We start from the raw sequence: 13944 nt of genomic DNA on the forward strand, positions 1-13944 counted from the left end.
AAAAAAAAAGGAAAGAAAAAAGGAAGAAGAAGAGAAAAGGAAGAAAAAGGGAAAAGAAAAGGAAAGGAATAAAAATGGGAAGAAAAAAATTAAGAACATGGCCGTAAGCACCAGGGGGGGGGCAGTTGACCCCAGATATTTTGAAATCGTACAGTTTTTTTCCTGAAAATGTAGTGTAGGCCTATACCAAATCCTTCAATTCTACTTTTGAAAATGCAAAAGTACCCTCATGAACAGTTCGGTCGCTCGAACTCCCTTCACTCCTTTTGCTTTTGAGATTCTTCGAAAACTTTTAACGCATCTTTCCCCCTCCCCCACCAGAAAAATATTCCGCATACGGCCCTGAAAAATTAAAACAAATGAAAATAGGAAAATATAAGTGATATAACAAATTTGAAACTCTTCGCTGGCGCGAACTGCTTGCTAGCCTATTTTGTATTAAATGTTTTCACTTCCTCGTCCCCCTGAAAAAAGAAAAGGATTAGTATTGCCTACAATACAATTGTGCCTGCCCCGACGGGCCCCGACCTGCAACCATGGCAACAATAACACACAAATTATGTACCAAATGTTACTAAAAGAGACTAATTCATTTTCTCGCTCGCTACACTCGCTCGCGAATAAAATGAATAGACATTGCTTTGGAAACAAAACGGGGGGGTAAGCGGACACTTTTTTTTTTTTTTTGGAGGCCAAAAAAAATCGCAACGACTCAGCCGGCAGAAAAGTCGCTCAGTGGGGGGGGGGGGGGGGGGGGGGGGGGGGGGGGGGGGGGGGGGGGGGGGGGGGGGGGTAAGCGGACACTTTTTTTTTTTTTTTTTGGTCTCAAAATTTCAAAATTTGACATTTTTTCACGTATGGGGGGGGGGGTAAGGTCACCTTATTTAGGTTAGCCGTGGGTATAATTTTTTTTTTTTTTTTTTTTTTTTTAATAAAAAAAAAAAAAAAAAAAAAGCCAAAGGGGGGGGTTTTTTTTTTTTTTTAGGGGGGTTTACATACATTAAAATACCAAAGGGGGGGGTTTGAACCCCCAAAACACCCCCCCCCCCCTGCGTACGCCCTGCCCACCACTAACCTGCTACAATATCATTAAAAAGAGAAATGTAGGGGGTTGCCTGCCCGCCAAAATGGGATTGACATTGCCTTAAACACGATTGTGCCCGCCCCCTACCTGCAACAATGAAACAAATTTTATATAGCAATTCATTGAGAGAAAGATGTATTTTCGCTCGCTAGCTAAAATGGGTATAAAATCACCCTAAACACAATATTGTTCCCGCGCCCTGCATGGGACAATTGAACCAAGTTTAAGTGGCAATTATTGAAAAAGAAGTGATTTTTTTCTTGCTCGCTACACTAGTTTGCAAAAAAATGAAATTAACGTCGCTAACAAGTGAATGTTCCCACCCCCAACTTGCAACAATACCAGTTTATATACCAAACGTTACTTAAAGATTTTTTTTTGCTCGCTCGCTCGCTCGCCAGAAGTGAAAATTAGCATCGCCTTTTTTGTTTGTTTCGGTCGCTTGCCCCCCCCCCCCCCCCTGACGGAGTACCCCAGGTACGCCACTGGGTAGTAATATGTAAAAATGATTTCAGATTTGCACAATTTTATTTCAAACATTTTTATTGGAAAGATTCATCGTGAAATAGATGAATTATACACAGTGCCGGAGGCATATGCTACATTTAGAATGACGGTTAAGAAAATAAGCCCTTTGTAAAATGTATATCGACTCAAACGTCAGGAGCACACCCTCCTCCTGCTCCAGTACAGCGGACGGGGGGGGAGGGGCGGTGGCACCAGAACTAATTCTTTCCGGGCAAATATGAATTTTATGATTCATTTTGCCAGCATCTCATTCGAACCCCTCCCCTGTAAACAGTTACATATTATTAGATGAAATAACTGAAATAAATTCAATTCAATTCAAAAATGAAAGAGATGTTTGATAAATTGCATTTTCAAACCCTAATGCCTCAGATTCGTCGTTCAACATTCAGACCTAGTGAAAGAAGACAAAAAGGGAGGAGGGGGGGGGGGGAGAGAAAGGAAGAAGAAAAAAACTCTAAAGAAGGGGCCCTCAGCGATAAGTTTTATTTGCTCAGTCACTTGTAGAGTTATTGGAGTCTATATAAATAACCAAATGCTATTCGAAATGCTTTATTGGAAGAAACAAGATATTTTACTAGCTTTTGCTGGCCAAGGGAAGGTTGACCAATATTGTTTTCATGAAAAAATGTCATTAAAACAATTAGACGTTTTTTTGTTGTCATATAGCTTCGACAATTTTCCCATGAGATGGCGCTAAGCCTCTCTCACACATAGACACAGCTCTATAGACCCTCTACACACAAACAGTCTCTCACGATCACCGTACCGACAGAGCTATGAACAACAGGGTTTTCAGAGTGTGTTTCATGCCAGGTCTATGGTTTCATGAAGAAAAAAAAAAACTTTGTTCCCTGAATTTGCGTGTATTAGTTTGCTAGTCGCTACCCATTTAATGCAAAATTGTATCGGTAATAAGACAGGGTTTAATGTGACAAACCCTTTATAAATTGTATCCAGGGTGCGGAGTATGATGTAATTATTTAACTAGGGCCTATACAAGATGCAAATCCTCATTTCTTTAGTTCCTATCCCCGCCAAATAAATGAGGATAAACTCGAGGATTTCAGGATTCCCTGAATTTGCGTGTATTAGTTTGCTAGTCGCTACCCATTTATGGCATAATTGTATCGGTAATAATTATTGTGACAAACCCTAGATAAATTGTATCCAGGGTGCGGAGATACATGTATATTTAACTGCAAGATGCAAATCCTCATTTCTTTACTTTAGTTCCTATCCCCGCCAAATAAATGACATTGGCACCGCGCGCTTTTGCCCTTCTGTCTATTCAGGGATGCCAGTTAGAATTGATTACAGCCAAAGGGCCTGAAAATCAATTAGATTGAGCTATTTTGTACATAAAAATGCCTAAACTATAGCCTGAAAATAAATCAACTAGGCCTGAAATCAGGCTTTTGCCTGAAAACTGGCATCCCTGTTCTAGCCTGCCAAACCTTTCTCTCAAAAGAAGTTTATTTTTGTAAACATTTTTATAGGTCTAGATCTAGATAGAATCTACAGCCAGCTAGAGGAATTCATATTTTATAAAGGCCACACACAAAAGGATTGCCCCCAAAACTGTAATGGTTGTCCAACCCCCAAAAAGAACTATGAAAGCACGATGGCAACAAAAAAAAGGGATTTTTTTTTTCTTCAACATTTTCAAGCAATCTAGGTCTAGAAGACCCTATAGACCCTAGGTAGATCTATTTTATTTTGTATTTAATCGGCGTTTCATTCTTTTTGAGAATATTTACAGGTTTAGAACACTCACTTTCTTTTTCGTTTAGTCTAGACCTAGACTCTAGATCTACTTTTTGTAAATTCGTAGATGTCATAAATTTCTTTCTGTAAACTGGACCTAGGTCTCTAGAACTTGAACTTGGAAGTCTAGATCTAGTTCAATTTTGAGGTCATTTACCTCAAGTCATTTACCTCATTTACCTAGTCTAGCCGACGTATGTAAGCAAAACGTGTTTTACTTAGCCAGTAGGGTTAGATCTAACAAAGTTAGGCCTAGACCCCTCTACCAAGAAAAAACGGGACTAATAAAATGGTTACCAGCTAGGGTCTACAATATTTGGATTATTTATTTATCTAGATCTAGGCCTAGATCTACTTCAGTACTGTAGGTCTACCATTTTACTGGGCCAGTAAACTTTCATTTCATTTCTTTGTCGAATTCGTCATGTTTATAATTAAATGGAAACATTACAGTAAGTTGTGAGTAAGGAGTAACAATTGGTTCTTTCTTGAAGTTGTGGTGGCTCTGAAAAGAGCCGTTGGATTTAAACCAGCAAAGAGATAACTCTTTACTTGGAGGACTTGGAGGTCTTCTTGGGCAGAAGGACAGCCTGGATGTTGGGGAGGACACCACCCTGGGCAATGGTGACTCCGCCAAGAAGCTTGTTCAACTCCTCGTCGTTCCTGATGGCCAGCTGCAAGTGACGGGGGATGATCCTCGTCTTCTTGTTGTCGCGAGCGGCATTGCCAGCCAACTCGAGGATCTCAGCTGCCAAGTACTCGAGCACGGCAGCCAAGTAGACTGGGGCTCCAGCACCAACACGGTTGGCGTAGTTTCCCTTTCGGAGGAATCGGTGAACACGACCGACGGGGAACTGAAGTCCTGCACGGGATGATCGGCTCTTTGCCTTTCCCTTAGCCTTAGCGCCCTTACCACGTCCAGACATGATGATTGTTTAGTGGGGTTATCGATTCGAGAGAGAAAAGAGAACTGTGAAACTTTCAGCGTTCGTCAACAAATTTATACGTATCGCGAGGATCCACTCCCTGCGCTGTGCGAAGTTCGGTTAGCCAATGAAGGCGCGGGGTGTTGTTTGCTGTCCAATGGGAGCGAACCGCTCCGTGGCTCGACGGCACTCTGTAATTTGTGCATATACTTTGCATATACTTTGCATATACCGCCAAATTTTCAATCTGCGCGGCTACTACAGATTCATTCACAAAAATGTGAGCAGCACGCTTTGTCATGGTTATGCCGTAAACGATGGTATACCTATATGTGTACAGTGGTTGTAAAGTGAAATGTGCACCAATTAAACATTGAATGTGAACATGATTTTTGCCCCCAAATCAGAGATGATTTACGTTGCCTAGCAGGGTGTACACAGCGGCAAGTTCGACTGAGGCGGGTCTATCGAAAAGGCGTTTAGTTCATAGTACAACTTTTCTCCTCCATCTTACTCTTACTACCATAATTTTGAACTGAAATCACTGAAGTGTTAATACCAGTATTGTTCTTTCATACACGAATCCGGGCGCGAATGTATCCTATATTAAAAGCCTAAACTTTGGATAAAGGATAATTAAGCAGCAAAGCAGCATAAATATTACAATTGCGAAACTTATACATTCAAGATTCGAGTTTTATTGTCATTGTTACATTCAATTTATCTCCCATTTGTAAGGCAATGTAGGCCTTATTAGACCAATTATCCTGATATTTCTCTGATATAATCGACGGTTCATGGACCGCCTAGCTTCTCCAAATGTCCCACGTTATTTCTGTCTCTAAGGATACACAACAGAGGCAAAATCAGACATGATATTGTATGTTTATCTACTACATATTTTAGCAACTTGCATGTATGATCATTATTAGCCCCCCCCCCCCCCTCCCCCCCCCCCCCCAAGTAATAATAAATCATTGGGATATCGAGCATTTAAACAAACGGAGTCAATAGGGCTGGTAAAGGACTAGTTAGATATCATCTTTTATTACAATGTACATATCAAGACCAAAACAGAAAGTATATTTGGCTTTAAAATACAGCACCTTTTAAAATGAGTTTAAGAATGCTCAGAACCTGATTTGAATGAACTTTGACATTGAAAAATATAAATACAGAATTGCGTACTGAAAAGACCAAACTGGCAACGGGACGCATTTTGATCCTTGCAAAACGCTTAGGCGTTTGAAATTGATCCCCTCAAAACTGAATTATTATTATTTTTTTAAATACGAGCGGGCGGTCATTTTTGGGGGTTTGGCCTTAGGCCTACTGAAGAATTAATGAGCCAAAAGCAGTGGCAGATCCAGAGGGGGGCGGACCTCTTCCCTGGCAAAAACAGGTGATTTTACCTTCTTTATGTTTATAAAAAACAAGACGAGCCCCCTTCCCTGTGCTCAGGGGGGGGGGGGGTGTTGAGTAAAACAAAATAGTGGGCACTTTCCCTCCTCACTCCTCGTTAAGGCAAACAAAAAATGGTCACCACCCCCCCCCCCCCGTTAATTTTTACCTTTTTTCGTTTAAAAATTCAAACAAACAAAATGACGGGCCCCCTCCCTAGCTGTGCTCAAGGGGAAGGGGTGGGTGATGAGTAAAAAAAATAGTGGGCACTTTCCCTCCTCCCTCCTCGTTTAGCAAAAAAAAAAAAAAAATAGTGCTCCTCTGATGCCCCCCCCCCCCCTCCCGCTTATTATATTTCTCAATTATATTTCTCAAGAATTGGGCCCCTCCCTTGGCGCCGGCTGGATCTGCCCCGTGGCCAAAAGTACAATGTAAGCCCACTGCTTTTGGAATGTTAAATATAATTACTGAATTTTTACGAATCTTTTTTTCCTCTTGATCCTTTTTAGTAGAGCCAGCCGCTAGGAATATAAGACTTGAAATGGACCGTGCCTCTGATTTGGATAGTGTTTATGATTGAAAATTTATTGGCGGACGTAATAATAGCAATAGAGGTAGCCTATAGTTATTTGTTTCCCATTTGTATTACAATGTAAACAACATAGGCAAAACATGATATTGTATAGCCTATCTACTATTTTCATGTAAACTACGATCATTACTGAAAAATTAGTGAGCCAAAAGTACTACCATTGCTTTTGGAATGTATTGCTGAATATTTACCAATTTTACCCGAAATGCCAGACGTAAAAAAGGCAGATGTTGAATTGGCAGAGCCAGGGGCGGCGATCCGGGGGGGGGGGGCGAGGGGACACGTCCCCCCTCAATATTTTTAGGGGGGGGGATCGTCCCCCCCCCTGAAAATTGAAAAAGTGCAAAAAGAAATTTTTTAGCAAATACTGACTAAAGACTGCAACACACTTTTAGGCTATGGAGGGCCCAAGAGTGAAGCGTTTAGACTAATAAAAATGCAAAAATCTTCTAGCTCGGTCGCTACGCTCCGTCGCATATCCTTTAGAATGTACAAGTAAATATTGTAGAAAATCTGTATTCCGTTGGGTATCACCGTGATACACACTAGCGTGTACTGATGGGGGGGGGGGGCGTTTGCCTCCCCCCATTCAAACTCAAACGTGATTTATTTCTAATTCGATACCCGTGATTTACAAAATGTTGCTGAAATGACATTATGTTTCGTGATTTTTCCTCACTTTTGTGAGGCAAAACATATTATGCTTATTAAGAAGCCTACATGTCAGGGGCCCATGGAACGGCGGGGCTCGGGGGCTCGAGCCCCCCCCCCCCACCACTTTTTTTGGAAAAAGTATGTTTAAGATAAATAGAAAGGAAGAATAGTCGCCTGCCAGTCACACATAAGGAATCAAAATAAATGCTCATCCGACCTTAATTAAAGGCCTAAAACATCTAAGCTTGCGGAGGCTTTGCCACCTGGACCCCTCCAGGGGCCATATGACGGGCCCCTGGATGCTCATCTGACCGTAATTTAATGCCTAAACCCCTGAGATTTTGTGGGCTCCGCCCCCTGGACCCCAAGCCAATTAGTGTCCTTCCAGTGTCACAAATAAGGTATCAAAATATGTTCATCTGACTGTAATTAACTGCCCAAAACCCCCAGCTTCCGGCGGCTCTGGCCCCCACCAAGGTCCCAAGGGTTGCCCCTGAATACTCATGTGACCGTGATTAAATGCCTTAAACCCCTGAGCTTCATGAGGCTCAGCCCCTTGAACCCCACACCAATAATTAGTGACCTGCCGGTTTCACTAATAAGGTGTCAAAAATATGCTTATCTGAACGTTATTAAATTCCAAAACCCCTGAGCTTCCGGGGGCTCCGCCCTTGACCCCCGCCTGGGTTTTGCCCCTAGAGCCCACGCCAATTACGCTACGCTCTACCTGATCGTAAATACTTTAGCCCCCCTCCCCCCTACCTTGAAATAAAAAAAACAGTGGGGCCTGTAATCTAAGAGTGATGGTGACGCGGATTTTTTTTCTGCCCCCCCCCCCCTCTCCATTAAAAAATACCTCGCATTTCGTCCCCCCCCCCCGGTCATGAAAAGAAATCGCCGCCCCTGGGCAGAGCCATGCAGAGCCAGAGGTAAATATGGCAGATGTATTATGTCAGAGGTAACAGTGCCAGAAGGCCAGAAGTAAAAATAAAATTTGTTTCCCATTTGTATTACAATAAACAACATATATAAGCAAAACATGTATGTCTATCTTCTAGTTCTACATTATTTTATTAAATTTCATGTACGATCATTTCTGAAGATTAATAAGCCAAGAGCCCCGCCAAGAGTAGTTTCTTTTGAAATGTTATATTACTGAATTTTTACCAGTTTTACCAGAAATGCCAGAGGCGAAAAAAGGCAGCCTGGGTATAAAGCAGAGGTAACAGAGCCAGAAGTAAAGATATCAAAAGGCAGTAAAAATGAAAATTACTGAATTTCTGAATGCACATGTTTAGTACTGTTTTTTTATCATCTCAAAAGTCACCGGACATTTTTAGCTCTGGCATTTTTTTTACCTGGCACCGTTGTCACTTTACCTGCTTCTGTAACCTTTTCACAATTTTTTATAGTCGGGTTTGATTTTTAAATTGGGGCGTAGTATATGCTTAAAATTTAAAGTTTATTTGTCCACATTTACATCAACATGATCAAAAAGCGACTAAGATTTTATTTATTTTGAATCTATAGTATATGACGTGCGGTGTTTGTTTTGAAATCGAAGGAAGATATGATATCCAATAATACCAATATGATATAAAAATAATTTAAATGTGAGGAGCCTAAATCCCGCCTAAATCAAAAGTAAGATCGGCTAAACTCCTGGTATTCTTCAAAAAGGAAAGAAAAGGAGCGGGGACATTTGTTTAATTGAACGCAGCGTTCTGTTTAGAGTTTTGATTGTTGTTTTGTTTTGATATTTTATTTATTTGGCCATTTTGGCAAACACACTTTTGTATTATATCAATCTCAAAATTTCTAATGAATATCTATCACCTTGCCAAGAAAACCGTTTTAGTTTTTTAAACTGAAGTCTTATTGTTTAACCTTCAAATATAAACTTTTGTATGCACTTCTTAACTTTTGTCTTATACAGTCTGCCATGTTTTTAATAACATATTAATCTGAAATACTAACATAGTCTACATAGAGCCATTATTTTTAGCAATGTGTAGGCCTATACAGTTTCTATACATTATATAAATATAAATCCTGTTAAAGGTAATACAAAGTTTTGGTATGGGGTGATAAATTTGGTTCAAATTAAAGATATGTGTTATTAAGTACAATATTGGAGCATGCGATTTTACAATATCCTCTTTATGTTGTATATATAGCTCCCTTTCAAGACTGATATAACTTTAGCTTTAAAACAATGTTTCTTGAATACAATCGACCAATTTGCTATTCCCGTTTTGAATTTATATATCAAAATTGCATATTCTGAGATTTTTATGGTCGCAGCTATATGGAATTAGGCGCTATTTGAAATATTTGAAATTATGTTTTATTGACAATATATATTTATTAGGCTATACTGCATTAATCGAATGTTATACGTCTAGTCAGAGACAGTTTCATTTATTTTGGAATTCTAATTGTCTACTGCATTTCATTAGTGGTATTAAACATCAATTTTAAACCCTTATTTAATACTTTCAACTATATTTTCTACTTCTTTCTTTCATTTTTCACTATTTTTTTCTTTGTTTTTGCTCCTTCTTTTTCTTCTTTCTTTTCTTCTTTTTCTGTTGATTCCTTTTACCATATCAATTGAATTACTGAATGTATTATTTCGTATTTGCCTATTTTACATTGTACTATTTGCATGTACATGTAAATTCAAAACGGTGTCAGCTTTTAGCTGTGAATTATAATATTTATCAATGCACCTTATCAATCACAATTACAATTAAAGCTCAATTAATGGCCTAAACATGTCTTCAACTTTCCGTGAATGTGACTTTCCAAATATTTGAGTGACTTTTAATTTGTAGTAATTTAAATGAAAAGGCATGGGCCACCACCAAATCAAATGGTTAAGACGACCCCAACATCAATGTATATCGATGGAAATATATGAGCATGTAGATTGGCACTTTTTTTTTAAATACGGGCACTAATACTAAAATGGTATACTCCGCAAAGATCTGGAAAAAAGGTATAGGTACAGCGCTGAATAATGAATAAAGGCACTTTATTCATAATTTCCATCAAAAAAGAAAAAAGATAACCAAACTTTATACCAATCACCATGTATACAGTTCGGTCTGCATACATGGGTAAAATTAAAAATGAAATAAAACCTAAAGTGTGCTGAAGTCTTTGGTCTATTTCTCCTTCAACCCATCGGAATATCTCAAGAATTATGTTTTGGGAGTTTGCAGGGAGTTCCCAATGCAAAAGAGAACTGTTTCTAAAGGAGCAAAATCAGATCCGATCTCCAAAGGCCAAACAGATTGATTTTTTTCAATTGAAGAGGATTGTTATCGATTTTACACGGAGGCCACAAATCAATGCTTGACCTAATAACGGGTCCGAGGTTCTCCGAGTCCTTTTTTTCTCGACCAAAAGCCAAAAAGTTATCTTCTTGGAAATATTAAATTTAAAAATGGGCCTAAAAATAAATGTGTTATTTTATGTGTTACAATGTCAAAAATAACGTTATCATAGTCATTTCATGAAACGAGGTATATAAGAAAAACTTATTCCAAATATATGGGCAACATTGAGGCCTTCAATCAATGAAATGTTTCATTAAACATTCTGGACACTGAAGATTTTCTGCAAGGACGCTAAATGAAGAAAAAAAAATCGCAAAGAATTTTGTTTAGTGAATTCGACCAAGAAATAATATGTTAGTTTTTCCAAAGGTGGTAGTTCTATGGTTTTTTTCATACGCGTCGAAAATGACACAAGTCGGCGAGAGGAGATTGGTTTGGTCAGATAGCATGTCCCTGGTATAAGTCTGTGAATAGGAGTCCATTCATAGGTAATGGTCATGGCTGGATGGCTAGTAAGGCCATAATAATTTGTTTCCGCCTTTTCCTTACTGCACTGCCAATCCGGTCTTTATGCTTACAAACGGCTTATTTGCATATACCGCCTTTCAACGGCGCTGTGGGGATCGCACCGTAATCTGATACCAGTGCGTGCGGGGCGTGCGGGCGCCAGCGGATCGAAGCTTTTCAGATAAATAGCTCTGCAAACTCGTAGCCCAATCAGTTTATCTTCTCATCACGATTAGACACACACTATCATCATGCCTGCCAAAGCAGTTAGCGGAAAAGGAGCGAAGAAGGCCGGTAAGGCAAAGGCCAGCCGTGCAACTGACGGAAAGAAGAGGAGGAAGCGCCGAAAGGAAAGCTACGGAATCTACATCTACAAAGTTCTGAAGCAGGTTCATCCCGATACTGGTATCTCCAGCCGTGCCATGTCCATCATGAACAGCTTCGTCAACGATGTCTTCGAGCGCATTGCCGGTGAGGCTTCCCGTCTTGCCCAATACAACAAGAAGTCCACCATCAGCAGCCGTGAGGTCCAGACCGCTGTCAGACTCCTCCTCCCCGGAGAACTCGCCAAGCACGCCGTCTCTGAGGGCACCAAGGCTGTCACCAAGTACACCACCTCCAAGTAAATTGGTTATCAACGCCATATTTACTAAAACGGCTCTTTTCAGAGCCACCATATATTCAAGAAAGATACATATATATTTTGCTCTTCTTCGACCTGTAATATTGATGAAATGATTTTCACACTGAAAGTTGGTCTATATACCGAAAACTTGTTTGAAATGAAAAGAACTTTTTTGTCAGAGCCACCATATATTCAAGAAAGATGCATATATTTTGCTCTTCTGTTTTGTCAATATAATGAAATGATTTTCACATTGAAAGAGGGTCTAGAGTCTATATACCGAAAAGTTGTTTGAAATGAAAAGCTTATCGAACTTTTTCCTTTTTAAATCTCAATCATTTCGCCTTTCTATGATGATAACAATGAAACTGCTTTATATCGTATGTCCTTGTGCCCTGTGAACGAAAATTATGAAAAAATGAATAGACTAAATTATTTACAAAGAAACGCGAATTTTTCAGGGGAATGACGAGTGACATATATCTGGATTATCGAGGGGGGGGCTACGGTATGAGTAATCAAGGTGATAGGACATCGAAAAATAAGAAATTGTATACAGAGAAATAAGGAAATAATACAAACAGAGACAAGTAAATACCGGAGGACATTTTTTTTTCTTCTGTCTTTTTAATTCGCCAAGATAGAAACTTACCCCAAGCCCAGGGGGTCGAAATCCTGTACCTCGAATAGAATTCCCCCGATTGCCTTGATTGTTGTGGCAAAAACCAAGGATGCAAAAGCCCTTTATGACGTCACAATAAGATTTACAAAAACAAAACAAGGCGTAACGCGTCCTTTTTTATGACGTCATATCAGGTTAATAAACAAAGCATAAAGCGCGCAAAGTTAGTGAGAAGCCTTTATGACGCCACAATCCTCTTCGAATTATACGCGTTTCCTTTCTGTCGTCATAAATAAGATTGAGTGCAAATAGTACTAGTAGGTCCATAGTGAATCTTCACATTCTTTGTTTTTCAGATTGGTAAATATCATAGTAGAAATTACCTTTAAAACTAAATTATGTGTGTAGTTCAAATGATCTGCATGGAAATTTAGATGTTGTTTTCTTTTTACTATTCTAAAACATCAGTCATGTCAGTTCTTATGCCTTACACTTCCCAATCGCGATTTAAAAAAAAATATGAAATTTTATTTGTCAACCATAAAGAGTTTACAATATTCATAAGAAACCTAAATCATTGTCAAAACGCGCTGTAAGTTTAAGCCAGGGAGGTGTTTTAACTCTCATATCCCTGTTTAAGCCGCTAACTGATCTTTCCTATATTGCACAGTAGATCTATACTCAACTTGACTTCATCAGACCAGGGGCTGGGCCGGGGGGGGGGGGGGGGGGGGTGTTTCATCAAACCTTTAAAGCCCAAGTCCACTCTAAAAATAACTTACTTTCAATAGAACCAGAAAATCAGACAAACCAGTCAAAAAAAGTTTGAGCAAAATCGGGAAACTAATAAGAAAGTTATGAATTTTTAATGACATGAAAAACTTTGAAAATCGCTACACAAATTGGCAACTCACTCATGAGTCTGTGACGTATTGTCCTCACTATCCACTAATTATTTTCTTTATATTGATAATATAAATTCCCTGTTTTCACCCTAAGAATCTTATTTCTTCACACCAGCATCTAAGTTAAATTGTTAGTAATATGTTGTTGTTTTTTGCATAAATAAAGAGTTATTTTTGTCCAGTTAAATCATGAAAAATTGAATTTTGATAAACTATTTATATAAAAATCAATAATTATGAGATCAAATAGTCAGAAAGTAGTATAAATTCTTCAAAATTCATAAAAGTTTTTGGGAAATGTCATGCACGCAATATGATACAAATCATATAACCTGGGCAAAGGCATGCGGAAATCAAGTTTTGGGGGATAAAAAGGGAATTACTGGGATTAAACTATATAAAGCAATTGATAAGTTGTGAGGACATGACGTCACAAACTGATAACCAAATTGGCAATTTGTGTACTGATTCTCATTGTTCCATAGTTTTACATACTTTTTCAAATATTCTTAACTTTCTTATTAGTTATCCGATTTTGCTCAAACTTTTTTTGATTGGTTTCCCTTGGTTTGTCTGATTTTTCTGCTTCTATTGAAAGTAAGTTATTTTTGGAGTGGACTTGCCTTTTAAAATTGATCGGACCAAATTTTAAGGGCCTAAAAATCGAAATCAATTTTAGTTGGTGAAACACCCCTCTGACAGTCTCTTGACTGTTACATGTAGTCGCTGTCACCCATATTCCATAAAGGTCGGAATTCACAAAGGAGATTTGTTGACAAACCAAGGCGTAGGGTTGTCGACAAATTAACCTCCTTGAATTCGGGCTTAAGAGTTTACAAATCACAAGAATAAATCATTGTGAATAACGCGCTATTATTCTAGCGGCTATCTGACAATTAGCATAGCAGATTAGAAGACCTATACTTCTACTAAACTTGAACTTCATCGAATCAAGCAATGGCAAGTATATCTCATCTTTAGTAGCTATA

General features: G+C 38.9%; 2 protein-coding genes across 2 annotated transcripts; one reads left to right on the forward strand and one right to left on the reverse strand.

Moving 5' to 3' along the window:
* Nucleotides 1-3884: 3884 nt before the first annotated feature.
* Nucleotides 3885-4353, reverse strand: LOC373352 (histone H2a-beta). Its single transcript, NM_001123507.1, has one exon. The coding sequence runs from the start codon at nucleotides 4303-4305 to the stop codon at nucleotides 3928-3930; it is 378 nt and encodes a 125-aa protein (NP_001116979.1). The 5' UTR covers nucleotides 4306-4353; the 3' UTR covers nucleotides 3885-3927.
* A 6641-nt stretch (nucleotides 4354-10994) lies between these two features.
* On the forward strand, nucleotides 10995-11448 carry LOC586394 (late histone H2B.L4). Its single transcript, XM_786178.3, has one exon. It carries the CDS (start codon nucleotides 11055-11057, stop codon nucleotides 11427-11429), a length of 375 nt encoding a protein of 124 aa, XP_791271.1. The 5' UTR covers nucleotides 10995-11054; the 3' UTR covers nucleotides 11430-11448.
* The last annotated feature ends 2496 nt before the right edge of the window (nucleotides 11449-13944 follow it).

This window comes from Strongylocentrotus purpuratus, unplaced genomic scaffold, assembly GCF_000002235.5.
Source record: "Strongylocentrotus purpuratus isolate Spur 01 unplaced genomic scaffold, Spur_5.0 spur5_scaffold_5, whole genome shotgun sequence".
NCBI lineage: Eukaryota > Metazoa > Echinodermata > Echinoidea > Camarodonta > Strongylocentrotidae > Strongylocentrotus > Strongylocentrotus purpuratus.